This window comes from Anser brachyrhynchus (genome assembly GCF_964034855.1).
Source record: "Anser brachyrhynchus genome assembly, chromosome: 26".
In the NCBI taxonomy this organism is placed as follows: Eukaryota; Metazoa; Chordata; class Aves; order Anseriformes; family Anatidae; genus Anser; species Anser brachyrhynchus.
Window position 1 is genome coordinate 4,698,665 of NC_137719.1, and position 13,923 is coordinate 4,712,587.

At 45.7% G+C, this 13,923-nt stretch overlaps 1 protein-coding gene across 2 annotated transcripts in view; it reads left to right on the forward strand.

Annotated features, from left to right (window-relative positions):
* LOXL2 (lysyl oxidase like 2) overlaps positions 1 to 13,923 on the forward strand; it is a 53,604-nt gene that overhangs the window by 540 nt on the left and 39,141 nt on the right. The window contains exons 1-3 of one of the 2 annotated variants that reach the window (XM_080568619.1): positions 383 to 552; positions 5,665 to 5,781; positions 13,477 to 13,916. In XM_080568619.1, the coding sequence (XP_080424745.1) occupies positions 13,556 to 13,916 (361 nt within the window). In that variant the 5' untranslated portion in view covers positions 383 to 552; positions 5,665 to 5,781; positions 13,477 to 13,555. Of the gene's footprint in view, positions 1 to 382; positions 553 to 5,664; positions 5,782 to 13,476; positions 13,917 to 13,923 lie in introns of those variants that run through there. The other variant, XM_080568620.1, reaches the window with a different exon arrangement.

The window sequence follows — 13,923 nt, forward strand, 5'->3', positions numbered from 1 at the left end:
TGTTTTTCAGGTCACCCTCTTTCTCTTTAAAGACTGGGAGGATGACAATGACTTTCTCACCTGCTCGTTTTTGGATATCTTTGGATGGGTGGGAAGTGGTGCTAGGAAATTGCTTGGGACTGGGTTAGCAGTGTCTTCGCAGGTGACGAGCAATTTGTGGTGCTGGAGATGTTTTTAGGGCACCGACCTTTGAGAGGGAGCACTCAGCACACTTGTTCCAGACAACTTACAAATGCACGAAGTCACAAAGGTGATGTCCTGGTTTTCCTAAAATCTAAATGTTTTCCAGGGACCTGTAAGCTACCAGCTCTGCATTCTCTGCTACAAATAATGTGCAGAGCAGGATTTGAACCTCCAGATCAAAGATGTTTTCTATTCCTAGGTCTCACGTTTATGGCATTTTACCAGCATTTCTCTTCTGCTGATGATCCCATTGGTGCCTTGCAAACAAGATTACAACAGTACCATTTTTTCCCTCATTAAGTGGGCTCTCGAGAGTGTCATGGCCCAAATTGGCAGGCAGCAATACATGGAGCAAGGCAGTAGTCTCAGGTAACTCCTAGTGCACCACCTGCCGTGAAAGCTGGGAGTGCTCAGCTCCTTGCTGATCCACGCTGATGTGAAGGATGTCAAGGAAACGGTGAGATCAGACTCAGGGGTGTGCAATGCACCTCCTGCCTAGATGTTCCCATCTGCAGCCCCTGTCCTGCCCCTGCAGCGAGCCCTCTTGCAAATTCAGCAGCTGGAGTCTCTGAACCAATTGTTCAGGTTTTCTGCATAAGAGCAGAACCACTGGTAGAGGCTGACCTTGTTAAGGCATATTCTTTGGCTCGTCACAGTGAATCAGCACAAAAGACGTTAAAACAGATGTTTCCATAATGTCTTTTAAGGATGTGGAGGGATTTGCTGCGTTTGCCCGGGTGTAATGGAGAGCAGTACATTGTGTTCTTGATTATCCTCCCCCTCTGACACTCAACCAGCCTTATTCTGCTCCCTTCAGTTCCTCTTCTCTTCTCCTTTTCTCCTGGACGCAGCTTTCTCGATCACAACAAAATAAATCTTGCGACAGGCTGGACTGGAGGTCAGCTCTGACTGCTCAGGGCTCTTCAGGGCCAGAAGTCACTCCTCCGGCTCTTGACCTCTGGACACACAAGTCTGTGCTTGCAGGTGCTCTGCTGTTTGAGGGGGACTCTTGCCATCTAGTGGGAGGGGATGGTAAGCCTCTAGGACCTCTGCCATCCCCCAGGATAGGGTGACAAAACGCGGTCATCCTTCCTGGGCTTTTACTGTGCGAGTCGTTTCACTGCACGCGTGGGATTAGCTCACAGCGCTTTCCCCCAGCGTTGTCAGTGAAGCTGGATTTCTCATAAACTGCTTTTCTTTCTAGAAATCACTCTATTCCTACATTTTTTAGGGGCAACACTCTGCTTATACTCTCCTATGCTCATCTCCTCCTGTACGGCTGAGTTGCACAGAGGGGGTCTGACAAGAACCTGTATCAAGGGGAAGGATGTTGGTGTGTGCTGCTCAGACGCTGCATGCTGCCTGTGTTTTGTTGGGGGATTGCTTGTGGGAAGCTGGCTTTCGGCAGCTGACTCCTTAAGTCATTGCTCAAAGACAGCCAAGATCTCCAAGTAAGAGCTCGTACAGATAGAGAATGAAAAGTGCTTGCAAAGTGCCTTGTGCTTGGGTCTTCCTTGGCCTAGGAAAACCAGAAGCTCACGTTCCAGTTAGGAAATTTCAGTACTAACCGGCCTCCCTCCCACACCTTTCCTGACAGGGTTAAGGTTAGAAATGCAAGAAAGATGTACATGCTTTCTCCATGATGTGCTGCTCTTTTTCGAGCTGCCTGGGACCAAGAAGGAACAGCTGCTGCCTCCTAAGCATCGCAATACAAGAACAGACTTCATCTCACAAGTACAGCTCTTCTGAGTATTTCATGGGGCTTCAGGTTTTCACCTTCCTTGGCGTAGGAGCCTTTCCTTTGCATGGAGATGGGGGTAGCGAGTGGATGTAGAAGGTGTGTTAATCTCTGGATTGTGCATCGTAGAGGTGGAAGATGTGTCGACCATAGATCTTATATGAGGCTGACCCATGCTTCTGTTCAGACGTGCTATTTGTTACAAGCCTGGAATTCAGCAGAGCTCTCATTTTGGAGTGTTTTTGTAGAGCACTGAGGTCAGCAGTGTCTTTAGTGAGCTAATCTGAATAGCAGCACTGAGGAGTTGTGAGGGGGTGACTCTGCAAAGCACGGAAAATCACGTGGATGAGGGAGAGTAAGTGTGATGTGCTCATTGCCTGCCTTGCATTGACACGTGAACTAGAACACATGCAGAGCAGAAAGAGGTCTCAAAGGATTAAAGTTGCTTCTTAACAGAAATGAATCTCATTTTTTCCAGCCTTGGTGGCTGCAGAAGAGCTATGTTATGCAAGGGCCCCTCCCAGAATGGAAGCAGCTCTGGCTTGTGGTGCTTTGGGTTCCAGTTGCCACATGGACGTGGGACTGTGCAAACCTTGCCATGGTTAGGGTGGAGCAGCAACCCAATAAAAAGGGTGAGAGGATCAGGTCTGGGAGGTCAGTCCAGTCATTGCCAAGCTCCTAATATGTAAGTCATAGAAATTCCAGTAGGGACTAAGCAATTTACATAAAATATATTGGTTTGTCCCTCGGTTGAGGGATGCATAAACCTACTTCTCTAGAATCATTGGTGTTTTTGGCCATCCTGTGAGCTCAAAAGCAGCAATCTAACCCCAATTGCACGTTGCAGGGATATTGCACTGGGGCCAATTGGTGTGAAAATTGCCACGTGTTGCTAACACCTCGCAGAACAGTCAGGTCCTTCGGTTCTTCAGATATCGCCCGGATCATCTCTGTGCAAAGCAACCTTTACGGAGCTCGGCGTATCTGCTGTGTGTATTTGAGAGGTCAAGTCGACCCGGGTAAGATTTGGACCGGTGGCTCCAGAGAGTCTACAGCGTGAAAACATAAGGCTCAGGGAGGCAAATTAGCCTTCCCTTTTAAAAAGAACTGAAGATTAGAGGAGATTATAGAACCTAATAGCGCGTACCTAATTTTTGGGAGCACAGACCATGACTGTGGCTGCTTGGTCAAATCCAGTCTTGACTTGTCCATATGGCAAGGTGTGTGCTTCGGGCAGAGACAGAAGGAAACACCTAGGCTGCTGGCGTGGGGGTCTTCACCAGGAGGGTGGTCAGGCACTGGGACAGGCTCCCCAGGGACATGGTCACAGCACTGAGCCTGACGGAGTTCAAGAGGCATTTGCAGACGTTTTCAGATGTATGGTTTGATTTTGGGGTGGTCCTGTGTGGAACCACACTTGATGATCCTTGTGGGCCCCTTCCAAATCAGGATGTCCTAAGTGGTTTCCCTGGACTCCCGTTTACATGATCTAATGATGCAAACCCAGTCGAAGCAGCATTTTTTTCCTGTAGACGGTGTGGTTTTGAGGGGCTTTCTATTTATTTATTTGTCAATTTATTTTGCTGGGTGCTTGTCTTTTAGTCTTAACCAGCTGCAATACGAAGAGGGCAGCAAATTGCCCTGAACCCAGCGTGTTACCCTGAAGAACTTTCCTGAATTCTCGCCGAACGTTTCTCTTTATGCAACCAGCAAACCCTTCCATCAGCTGGAAGCCTGCATGGCATTTGCTGCTCGTATCCTTACCCGACCCAGGCACTCGGCAAACATTCCTCCAGCAGGCTGTCATGTTTCTCTGTGCCCCGATCAAGCAGACGCTCACACATTCCTTCCTCCGGCCAAGCTTCCTGCCGCTCTGAAATAGTTCTCTGCTCCGTGGAGCTTCTGCTCTGATTCATTTTTCCCCTGATGTCCCTGAGGCTGAGCAAGGCGAGTCCAGCCCGGCTGATGACCCACCAGGTGGTGCTCTGCTGATAGCCGTGCTGCTCATCGCAATTTGCAGCATTTCGATAATTTTATAGGTGTTTGATGCAGGAGAATTAGGGCACTGTGGGTACTGCCGTTGACCACTTCTGCTGACTTCTTGGGAGAAAGAGCAAAGCTTTGTTTCAATGACTTTGTGGGCTTGATGTTCGGGGACTGTTCTGTAGAAGGCTTTGCCAACCCATGGGAAACATGGTCATCATCTCCCTGCCAATATTTTCCCCTGGCAGAGTCTCCTCGGAGTGGTAACATCTCGTAAGCCAGCAAGTAATGGCACCTTTCTCCTGTTGGGCCGAACCCTTGCTTCTGGGAAGTGATGGGAAACCTCTGAAAAGGGAGAAGTCTGGTGGCAGATGTGTTCTTGTAGTTATGGAAATGTATCCAGGGATATAGGTAAAGCACCTTAATTTTTCAAGATAATTTGGTAATTTGTATGCAAGCAGGCAGGACTGACGTGGACAAGTGTGCTACAGGAAGCAGTCTTGTGCTAGGGAAAGTTTGCTAGAAAGTCCTTTATAAATTCAACATTTCATTTATGAATATACTGAAGTAAATGGGGATATTCCTTCTAAAATCAGCCTTTGTGAATACCTGCTCTTCTTTGTGTGCCTATCAGTTTTCTGCCAACATGTTTGAAAATCCCATTAAACATAGATTTAAGTACCTGTGGACAAAGCTGGTGAGAAAGTAAATTTCCATTCTTTGAGAAATGCTGACACTTCAGGATGTGTTGCTGTCCAAAATTGGGTCAGAAAACAAAAATTCAAGGTGCTCTCTGGAACAGAGACTTGAAAACCATTTTGTTGTTGTTGTTGTTTTCACAGTTGGAAAAAAATAGAAGTAAACAGTTTGATTATGATGCATTAAAAGCCAAAATGGAAAAAAATAAAAAAGTTTTAAAACCAAAACCCACTCCAACTGAAAAGATTGCAGAAGTTTACAGTCCTCAGAATAACGTCTAACTGATTTAGCTGCTTTTTCTTGATGGAAGAGTTCTTTCAACCATCTCAGTCCAGTGTTTCTTTTTGACTGCTAGCTGTTCCCAACACAGATGCTCTGAATTTTCTGGCACAGCTGAGGTCAGGATTTTTGGTCTGCTATTGTTTTAATGAAGAATTGTTTTTAGCATCTAGTTATTCCTCCGGACTGAGGACTATGGAGTAACTCTTGCTGCAGATCTGGATGGTTTTTAAGTCTGTGCAGCTTGAGCTGCTGTATTTATGAGCTTTAAGAATATCGAGCAGCCGGAAAATATTGAGTTGCTGGATGCAGAAGGGTTAAGGGTGGTGATACCCAAATAGCTGCGGAGATGGCATGCTGCAAAGTCTGTGAGCTGCAGAAAGGGATCTAAGTCTGAAGATGCTGAGCTGTAAGACCATGCACCCTTTTGTATGGGAGAGGCTCTGAACCGACTTGGGGTGCTTAAAAAGTGCTGAGATCGATAACTTAGCTTTATTTAACATTGATATTGATGTGACTCTAAGTATTTGTTCCCTAGGAACTTCCTGAGAAAGCATTCACATTCCCAACCCACCTCCTTCCTTGCAATCCTGGCTAGGTTTTCCCCCCCGGTTTCTTTTCTGTTTGCAGTGCTTCTGCTCAGATTACAGGACAAGCCCATGATATCACCCGCTATGAGCTGAGGCTAAAGGGGCTGGGTCTTGGGAGGGGTTTGCTTGGCTAACTCTAGTGAAATTTGCCAGGAAGCAGCAGCTTCTTGCAGCATATTTCTCTGGCTGCAGGATATTTTCCAGCGCAGAGGGGACCACTCAGGCAGCGCGCGTAGCCCAGAAGAAAGAGCTTCATGAAGCACGCCGGGACAGGGGTCTCCTCCAGCACAGCCTACCACTAACCCCCAGGTAAATGCAAACCCCAGAGACTACGAGCCAAGACGGTGGCATTATTTCTAGAGAATGCAGGGGCTGATGGATTGGTTTAAACATTTCTAACCCTCTCTTGCTTCAGGGCTGGAAGTTTGATCTCGCTTCTTCTCTTTTTTTTTTTTTCCTCTTTGAACTTGTTTTCTTTCTCTCCCGTCAGTTATTAAACTTGATGTTTAGACATAACAGGCTGGGGATGAGGTGATTCTTCCAATTCCTATCTCCTGAGACTTGCTTTGGCAAGGGTGGGATGGCACAGATACTCAGAGTCACTTCGCAAAGATGTTGTGACCCGAGTTAAGGGTTTTCTCCCCTTGCTTGCTCAGAGGCACGCACTAATGAAGTAAAAAAAAGACATGTTGCAGGCTGCCTACAAGTCGAGGCAATGTGTATTCAGTAGGATTATTAAAATATGTTTGATTTAGACCAGAAAGCTACGTTACGTGCCGTCAACATTGTGTAAATGTCACCCGCTAAACTTCAGAAGCAGTTTAAATTCTCCTCTCTGAACAACTGTGCTCTTTCAGAGGGAAAGGCTTCAGTGCAGATGGGCAGAAGGTGTGAAGCAGATCTGTCCCTCGTTAAGAAACTTTTCTGCTGGCATGCTTGGGATTCACACCCTTTGCAAAGGAGCCTGCAGCCTACCGGCAACTTGTATTAATTAGGCTGGTTTATCATGAAGCAATCGCAGCAGTTTTCAGGATGTGCCTGCAGGATACGCAGTGGTATTCACCTGAGAAGTTGCAGCACGGAAGCGTGGGACTGTTCCTGTCTGCAATGAACGCAGCTGGGGTTGGCTGAGTTCTGATTCTTCAGCATGCACACAGATAAATCTGCCTTCTTTTCAATTAATTTTTCGTTGTCTAATTAAAAAAAAGTGTTACTGTGTGTGGGTAAAAAAAAGATCTAAGGTCCTATACAGTCTAGAAGACTATACACAAAGATCCTGGTTAAGCTATCTGGGAGCAATAGCAGGAATACCGGTTAGCAGGTCTATAATTGGCTCATAATGACAGCATTGCTTTCAGATTTGTACTGAATAGGGGCTGAAATTAATTGGCTTTAGGGTTCCTACCTGCCAGTTTCATTTCATCTGTATTGAGCCACCCACAGTGGTGGAATTTCCTTGGTTGGAAGGTAAAGAGCAGTTAGAAAACATGAAATATTAGCATGAGCTAATATTTGATGGACCCCAAAATGCATGCTTAGTAACGTTCTCATTATTTTTTCCCTCCTATTTTTATATATATTTATATATTTTCTCTCCTATTTTTTCAATAGGTTGACTCCCAAGATTATTGTCTTCACCTTACTGTACCACTAACTTTCCTTCCGTGTTTCTTTTTTCTGTTTCTTGCTTTTTTTTGTGTTCTTTGTAACCTTTTATCTTTTCTCCTCCTGAATTGTTTCATAACATAGACTCACAGAATGGTTTGGGTTGGAAGGGACCTTAAAGATCATCTAATTCCCACGGGCAGGGACAGCTTCCACTAGACCAGGTTGCTCCAAGCCCCATCCAACCTGGCCTTAACATCTTTGGTGCTGTTTAAAAACACAGTGATGTCCTTTCTTAGAGATGGCAACTTCAGTGGAAGGAAGAGTTCAGCACATCACCGGTCCGTTGGGCTTGCAAAGCCCTCTCTGGGGAATGCTCTTGGAGCGTGTGTGCAGGCACATGTTTACTATGAATGTCTGCAAATACAGTGAGAAAGATCCCACTCCTAATCTGTAGTAATGTTGATGGAAATTTGTTATTCAAGGCATAAGAAAATTGGAATGCGGACAGATAACATGATGGTCTAAACTCAACCTGTTCTGTGTCTGCAGTGGTGACGGGTTAGGCTCTATTAATTAAGACAGCATTACACAGGGGTGTGAGGGGAACCTCATTTTCAGAGGATTTGCTAATGCTCTTCAGCCTTAGGGACTGCACGTGTGTGTTCTGGCTCTGTGAATGTGTGTCAGCTGTGTATTTTAATGCAGTACCTTTTTGTAAAGTTTCTATTCATGTACTAATCACTTACTCTTAAAGAAAAGAATTAAATCCTGTAGCTATTTTTGCCACTGCTGCTTTTGCTGAGTGAGATCAGATCACTTGTTCATGATAATAGCATCCACTAGCTGCGAATTAAAGAACTTATACTGTTTGTTTTTTAAAAAAAATCGCTTTATTTAACTGTCTTGGAAGTGTCTTTGGGAATAAGTTCTGTTTCCTATTAAGAGTAGAGCACAAGGTCTGTGGAACAGCCAGCTGGTGCTGGCCAGGAGCCTGAGGGTTGTCATGATTCACATCTCTGTTCATCTTCATTCTTCGACACCAGGCAAAGGGAAGAGATAAGGAAAATAAAGACTTTTTCCCAAAATGAAGTGTGTTTGAATTGCAGCTGTGGCATGGAGAGAAGATGCTGCATGTGTCCATCAGATCCCTGGGCAAGGTTTTTTGTTTGTTTGTTTGTTTTTTTCCTTCTGAGGTAAATGAATGCGTCAAGGGGCTAAAACAAAGCAAATGTGGATTGCTTCAGTTGAAGGAACAGATCTGAGAAGAGCTTGCAGCCTGGATTTGAAAGCTGTGGGATGCATTCAGCTGAGCCCTTGCGTGAAACATGCTGAGCATGGAATTGGGTGTTTGGCCCTGCAATTGTTGTGTCCATGCAACTCTGGAGATCAGCATATTTCTAAAGGTTTGGATCTCATGGATCCAACCAGATGATGATGCAGGGGGTTAGGCAAACACTAATTTTTTATTTTTTTTATTTTTAAAGTTAGACCTGTAGCAGTCTTTCAAATGAAAACAGAAGCAAAATGCCTTTTCTGTCCTATTCTCGTAACTTGTGTTTGTATTTCAGGACTTCTTTTTTGTGTCTAGCCTCAAAAGCAAGTGATGGCGAGCAAGTCTATGGGTTTGAATCGTGTCAGCTTTACCTCTGCTCCCACAGGGCATACTGGGACTTTCTCTCTTTCCCAGCAGCATCCCACCAGGCTGGAAGAAGCAGGTTGCATTTGTTAGCTTCCCTGGTGTAAGTGACTGTTGGATTTGCTCCTGGTTGCACTTGGCCAGTGTGCGTTAATGTGAAATTTGCTGTCTTAAGGTAACTTAACGGAGCATTGCTGGATCTACGGTTGTGAACCAACCACTTGAGACTTTCCTTTTGTTGTCTGGAGAAGGAGGGGAGCAGGAAAGCCGGTGTTTCTGGCTCTGTCCAAGCTGATCTATTGTTTTGATGATTTGGTGAAATTAAAAAGGGATTCGTGCTGCTTGGACAGGCTTTTGATTTGGGGAGATGAATAGCCTATTAGTTTCACCTGGTGGATTCTCTGAAGAAGTAAAAGCTCAACATTTTGAAATGAAATTGCTGCACGCTTCCCTGTGTGTCTATCTGTTCCTTTTAAGACTGGAGCCCTGAAAAGGGTTGAGTCAGCAGCTTGCAGGAGCATGCCTTAAAGCCTTAAATTGCAAGTTAACACAGTGATGGAGAATCATCTTATGGCCTGAAGTACAGGATGGGGAGCCAGGAGACCTGGAGTATTTTCCTGGCTTTTCCACTGACTTTATTCGAAAAAGTTTTTAATGCTCCGTCTTGGATTCTTTTGAATGGGGAGACCAAAATATATGCTTTTAGGATTACATCATTACTAAGTCTGGAGGCTATTAAAGAGAGGATTTGAGGGGAGGAATGAGCCCTAAAGTAGAGGGAATAGCCAGCACAGAGCAAACATCTTGCAGATCTAAGCCTTGGTTTGTTCTTGGGTAGTTCTGCATGTGCGGCTCCCTTCGAGACTTGCTGAGAAAATGTGTCCAGATCTCGGTCGTAGCAGATGAGCCTGTTTATCTAAATACTTATTAAATTTTGTTGTTCTGGCTTATGATGCTATGATAAATGTGTGCAGTTGGCTCCTATTTAATGCTGTCCATGTTTGTATCCTCAAATGCTCTTACTTGAGTCTGTCACTGTGTCATCAATGTTCTCGTTGAAGAGTGGTGAAAGAAGCGTTGTAAAATCCTCTGTGCTGCCAAATATTGCTTTATCAATTCTCTAGAACAGTTGTTACTGCTTGTCTTGTCTCCTGATGAAAGCTGCACGGACATCTCGCCCTGATGGATGGGATGAACGGATGCCTCCACCAGAAGATGCCCAAACATCTCCTCTCCATAATCCTTGTTGTTGTCTCGGTGGGAAGCAGAAAGGTTTCTTGTGGAAATACTGAAATATTCCTGTGCTCAACCTCCACGGGACTCAGCTTTTCCTGACATCGTGACTTAGTCTGAATAGTTTCTCTTAAGCACCTCAATAAACAAGACCGCTGGGTATGCACGGTTTTATTTCTGGGGTGATGCAAACACTGTGGAAGCTTTGTCTTTTAGTGTTTGAATGTGTGACTGTTTTGAAGCGGACGGTAATATGACCTGAAGGAAAAGCAGGCTGTGGTTGCTCATACACACTGCAGGGTTGTCTCCCGAAGCGTGTGGAGTTGCTGCTGTGCTGGGCTTAATGGAGAATCCCTCCGAGATTCACCTCCACAGATTTAATGGGACTAAAAGGGAGATTTCTGATTTATTTTTTTTCCCCAATACCTCCTCCTGGGCCCTCTAGGAGCCTCAACTGCTCCTCGAAGTATCCTGATGATGATGGGACACAAAGCTGTACGACCTGAGCACAAAACGTGTGTGCCCTGAGTCATTTTTCTTGGCGAAGGTTCAGGATTGCATTCACACGGGCTCGTTAAAATACCTTTTTGGTAGTCAGACCCCCCTCTGTGGAGCGGGGGGCTCTCAGGCAACCTTATCCTTCCTCCCCAGGCTTTCTCAAGTTCGATGGTTAATGGTTTCTTCATAGTCTTGCATGACTCTGAAAGCCTCTAAGCTTCGGGGGGACAAAAGCAAATTAGCCTGCGTTTTGGCATCTTAGGGCTCCTGGGGTGCTGACCCACCAAGACTTGAAAATTACACCTGCAAGGTTTGCTATGATTCGAGTTGGTACCTCCCTGGGTGATCTTGGTACCCGTTAAAATAATCTGGAAGTCTCTTGTGCCATCCCAGCCCCGCCAAGCTGCTCGGGGGCTGCGAGGTCTCCCAGCGCTGTGACGTTTTTAAAAGGCTCTGGCATCGCGCAGCGGTCTGTCTGCTTTATTAATTAACGCTTCGGGGAGCGCCGTTCTCAGCTGGTAGCTATTACATCCTGCCTCTTGAATGGTTTCCCCAAATTGTTGTGTCTTTTGGCTGAAGTCCTTCAGCAAAACGACCCGGGAGCTTTGGTTTGAATGGGAAGCAGTCCTGGAAACTGGAGTTGCAGAGCTTTTGGCTATTCCCTGGCCTCTGATCACGAAAGACCCCTATTAGCCGGAGCACGGAGCTGACCGCTGGTCAGTGTTTGCCTTGGCACGAAGAGGGACAAAGCGAAACAAGCTGGCCTGCTGGCTACACGTCGTTTGTTGGTCCTTTTCTCCTGCAAAATGTTCTTATTTGGGTTATTATTGAGCTTTCTGGAGCACCATAAACCGTAAGCTAGAGGGGAATTTGGCGTCTTCTGTTAAGGCACGTCATCGTCGTTATCTCTTGAGAGCTTCCTTCAGGGCGTGACTGTAAGGCTACACACCACCACTTATTTGCCTTTGCCTTCTTAAATATCCTTCGTGTGGCTGCCTGCTGCGCAAAGACCGTGCAGATGCTTCACGAGGTCTCAGCAATATGCAGAGACACTTCAGACCGACTTAGTTTTTGATCAGTATTTGCTGAGGCTTCCTAAATCCAATTTGTGCAGTAGCAAGAAACAACAGCTATGTAAAATGAAGTATGTCAAAACAGATGTTTAAAGAAGATTAGGAGCAAAAACCAGATTTTCTGAAGACCATCAGGCTTGCAGCTCTGCTGGGCTCGATGCTATCCCCATCTTAAGTATTTCTACTTATAACTAACATGTTATTCTTCTGCGTTATGATCTAAGGGGGTTTCTTGATTATTATTTTTATACTGTTCCCAACAATTGCTCTGCCCATGTGTTTATCCTCTGGGCTGAAAACCATCTTGTATCCTTGGAAAATGTTGTAAGAGGTTTCTTTTGAAATCCATACTAGAAGGTATTGAAGTCAGGCGTGTCTGACAAGTACTAATGTGCCTGGACTTGGGAGCCTTTTATTTTTACAGAATATATCTCCTGCCCTGTGACTGCATTTGCTTTGGGAAATCCCCTTTGTTTGCAGCTGGAGGGGAGCAGCCTTGTGAAAGCGGTTGTGTTTTCTTCCTCTCTGCCCCTTTAGCTCCGATGTGGGGCAGGAATTCATTTTATTCCTCTCTCAGCCTTACTCTCCCGACCTGCAAAAATTGGAAAAATACCTTGTCTCCATGCCAGTATTTCTTCGAATGCCTGGTGAAAATGTACAGGTCTCAGTCTGGTCTCAGAGCACATCAGGAGGAAGCTGACTATTGCCAGCCCTGTGTAAGACCAGGGGAAACTGAGGCACAGCTCTGGAAGTGACCTGCCTGAGGTCTCACAGCAGGCTCGTGCTGGAGCTGAGATTTGAACCGAGGTGTCCTGAATTTCAGGCTGGTTCTCTGCTGTTGCTGATACTCCTCTCTAGCTTGAAAGGCTGCTTAGTGAGTTTTGTTGTGTCTTCATGCACGTGTGATTTTCTGAACGCTTTTCTGGGATAGTTGAGACCCGGCAAAAACACTGAAGGATTTTTGCTTCTTGACATCTGGTTTTGGAGCCCAGTCTTTTCCCCCTCTCCCTCCCCTTTGGTGTCTGCCAGGAAATAATGGAGCTTTAAAGGGCTGGGGAGCTTTTTCCCACTGCTCTCTGGCATTGCTTCATTTGGAAACTATTCAACCATCAACCTCCATGTGTGCTACTCGACCGCGCCGTGTGCTGGGTGGGGAGTACATGAGTGGGAAGCGGGCAGAAAAATCACCAGCCTTTAAACTTTGCATAGTATCCGGATGAAATTCTTCCAATGAGTCAAAAAAAAAAATTGCTAGTTCATACCGTGGCTAGCTTATGTAAGGATTTAGCGGTTGTGGGACCCAATCCAGGCTTAGCAACCAAAAACTGGAGATCATTAACACCAGGCTGTCAGTCGAGGCTAGGTGAGATTGCTTTTGCAAAGTGTCTGCCTACAGTGCTGATCCTCTGCAGAGGGAACTGGAGGTATGGCAGCAGAAATAAATCTTCTGTCATTGTATTAGGAAAACAGATTTCAGTATAAATACCTCACTTCTGACCACGTTATATTACATTTCACTACCCTTCTAGTTTTCCATTGTTTAAGTGATGGTTTGAGTTTCTTTTATTTAAAGGTGGTATGGGGGAAAAAATGGTTCAGTTCCGTCCTGGTCTGATTTGCACCAAGTTGGCCATAACTTGCTAGAAGTACTGAACTACTGGATTTGCAGAGGAATAGGAAAATCCTATTTCTAGCATTTGTGACCTGTAGAATTTTGCTTTGGAAAAAATATTTTCCAGCCAAAATGATTTGGCGATTTAACCTGAATTTGCAAATGCTTTTCGTGGGTTACTTTTAATTTTCTTCTCCCACCCCACGAGAAATAATTTACCTGACTTTGTTTTTTACAGGCAGCACTGGATGTGGTCTCTCCCATAGGTTTATCCCCTGCTGAAGCAGGAGGTATAAAGCCCAACATCATTCCCGAGCCTTACTCAAACTTTCCTTTCTTTTTAGGACAGCCACACAGCACCTACCTGCACTGATCGGCAGCTGCTAGCAGAGGATTTGGCTCTGAGAACTGTGAGCACTGAAAATGGAAAGATTCCTGGGTTTTAACCGTAACCACTGTTTCTTCATGCTGTTCTTCATCTCCCTGAGCCCGCTGGGCCTTGCCCAGTACGAATACTGGCCCTACCTCCCCGGTTACCCCGAGCCACCCCCCCAAGTCTACCAGCCCCCCCAAAGGCCAGCAAACGTCCCCAAAATCCAGCTGCGGCTGGCGGGGCAGAAGAGGAAACACAACGAAGGCCGAGTGGAGGTGTTTTACAGCGGCGAGTGGGGCACGGTGTGCGACGATGACTTCTCCATCCATGCTGCGCATGTGATCTGCAGGGAGCTGGGCTACGTGGAGGCTGTGTCTTGGCTACCGAGCTCAAAATACGGGAAAGGAGAAGGTAAGGT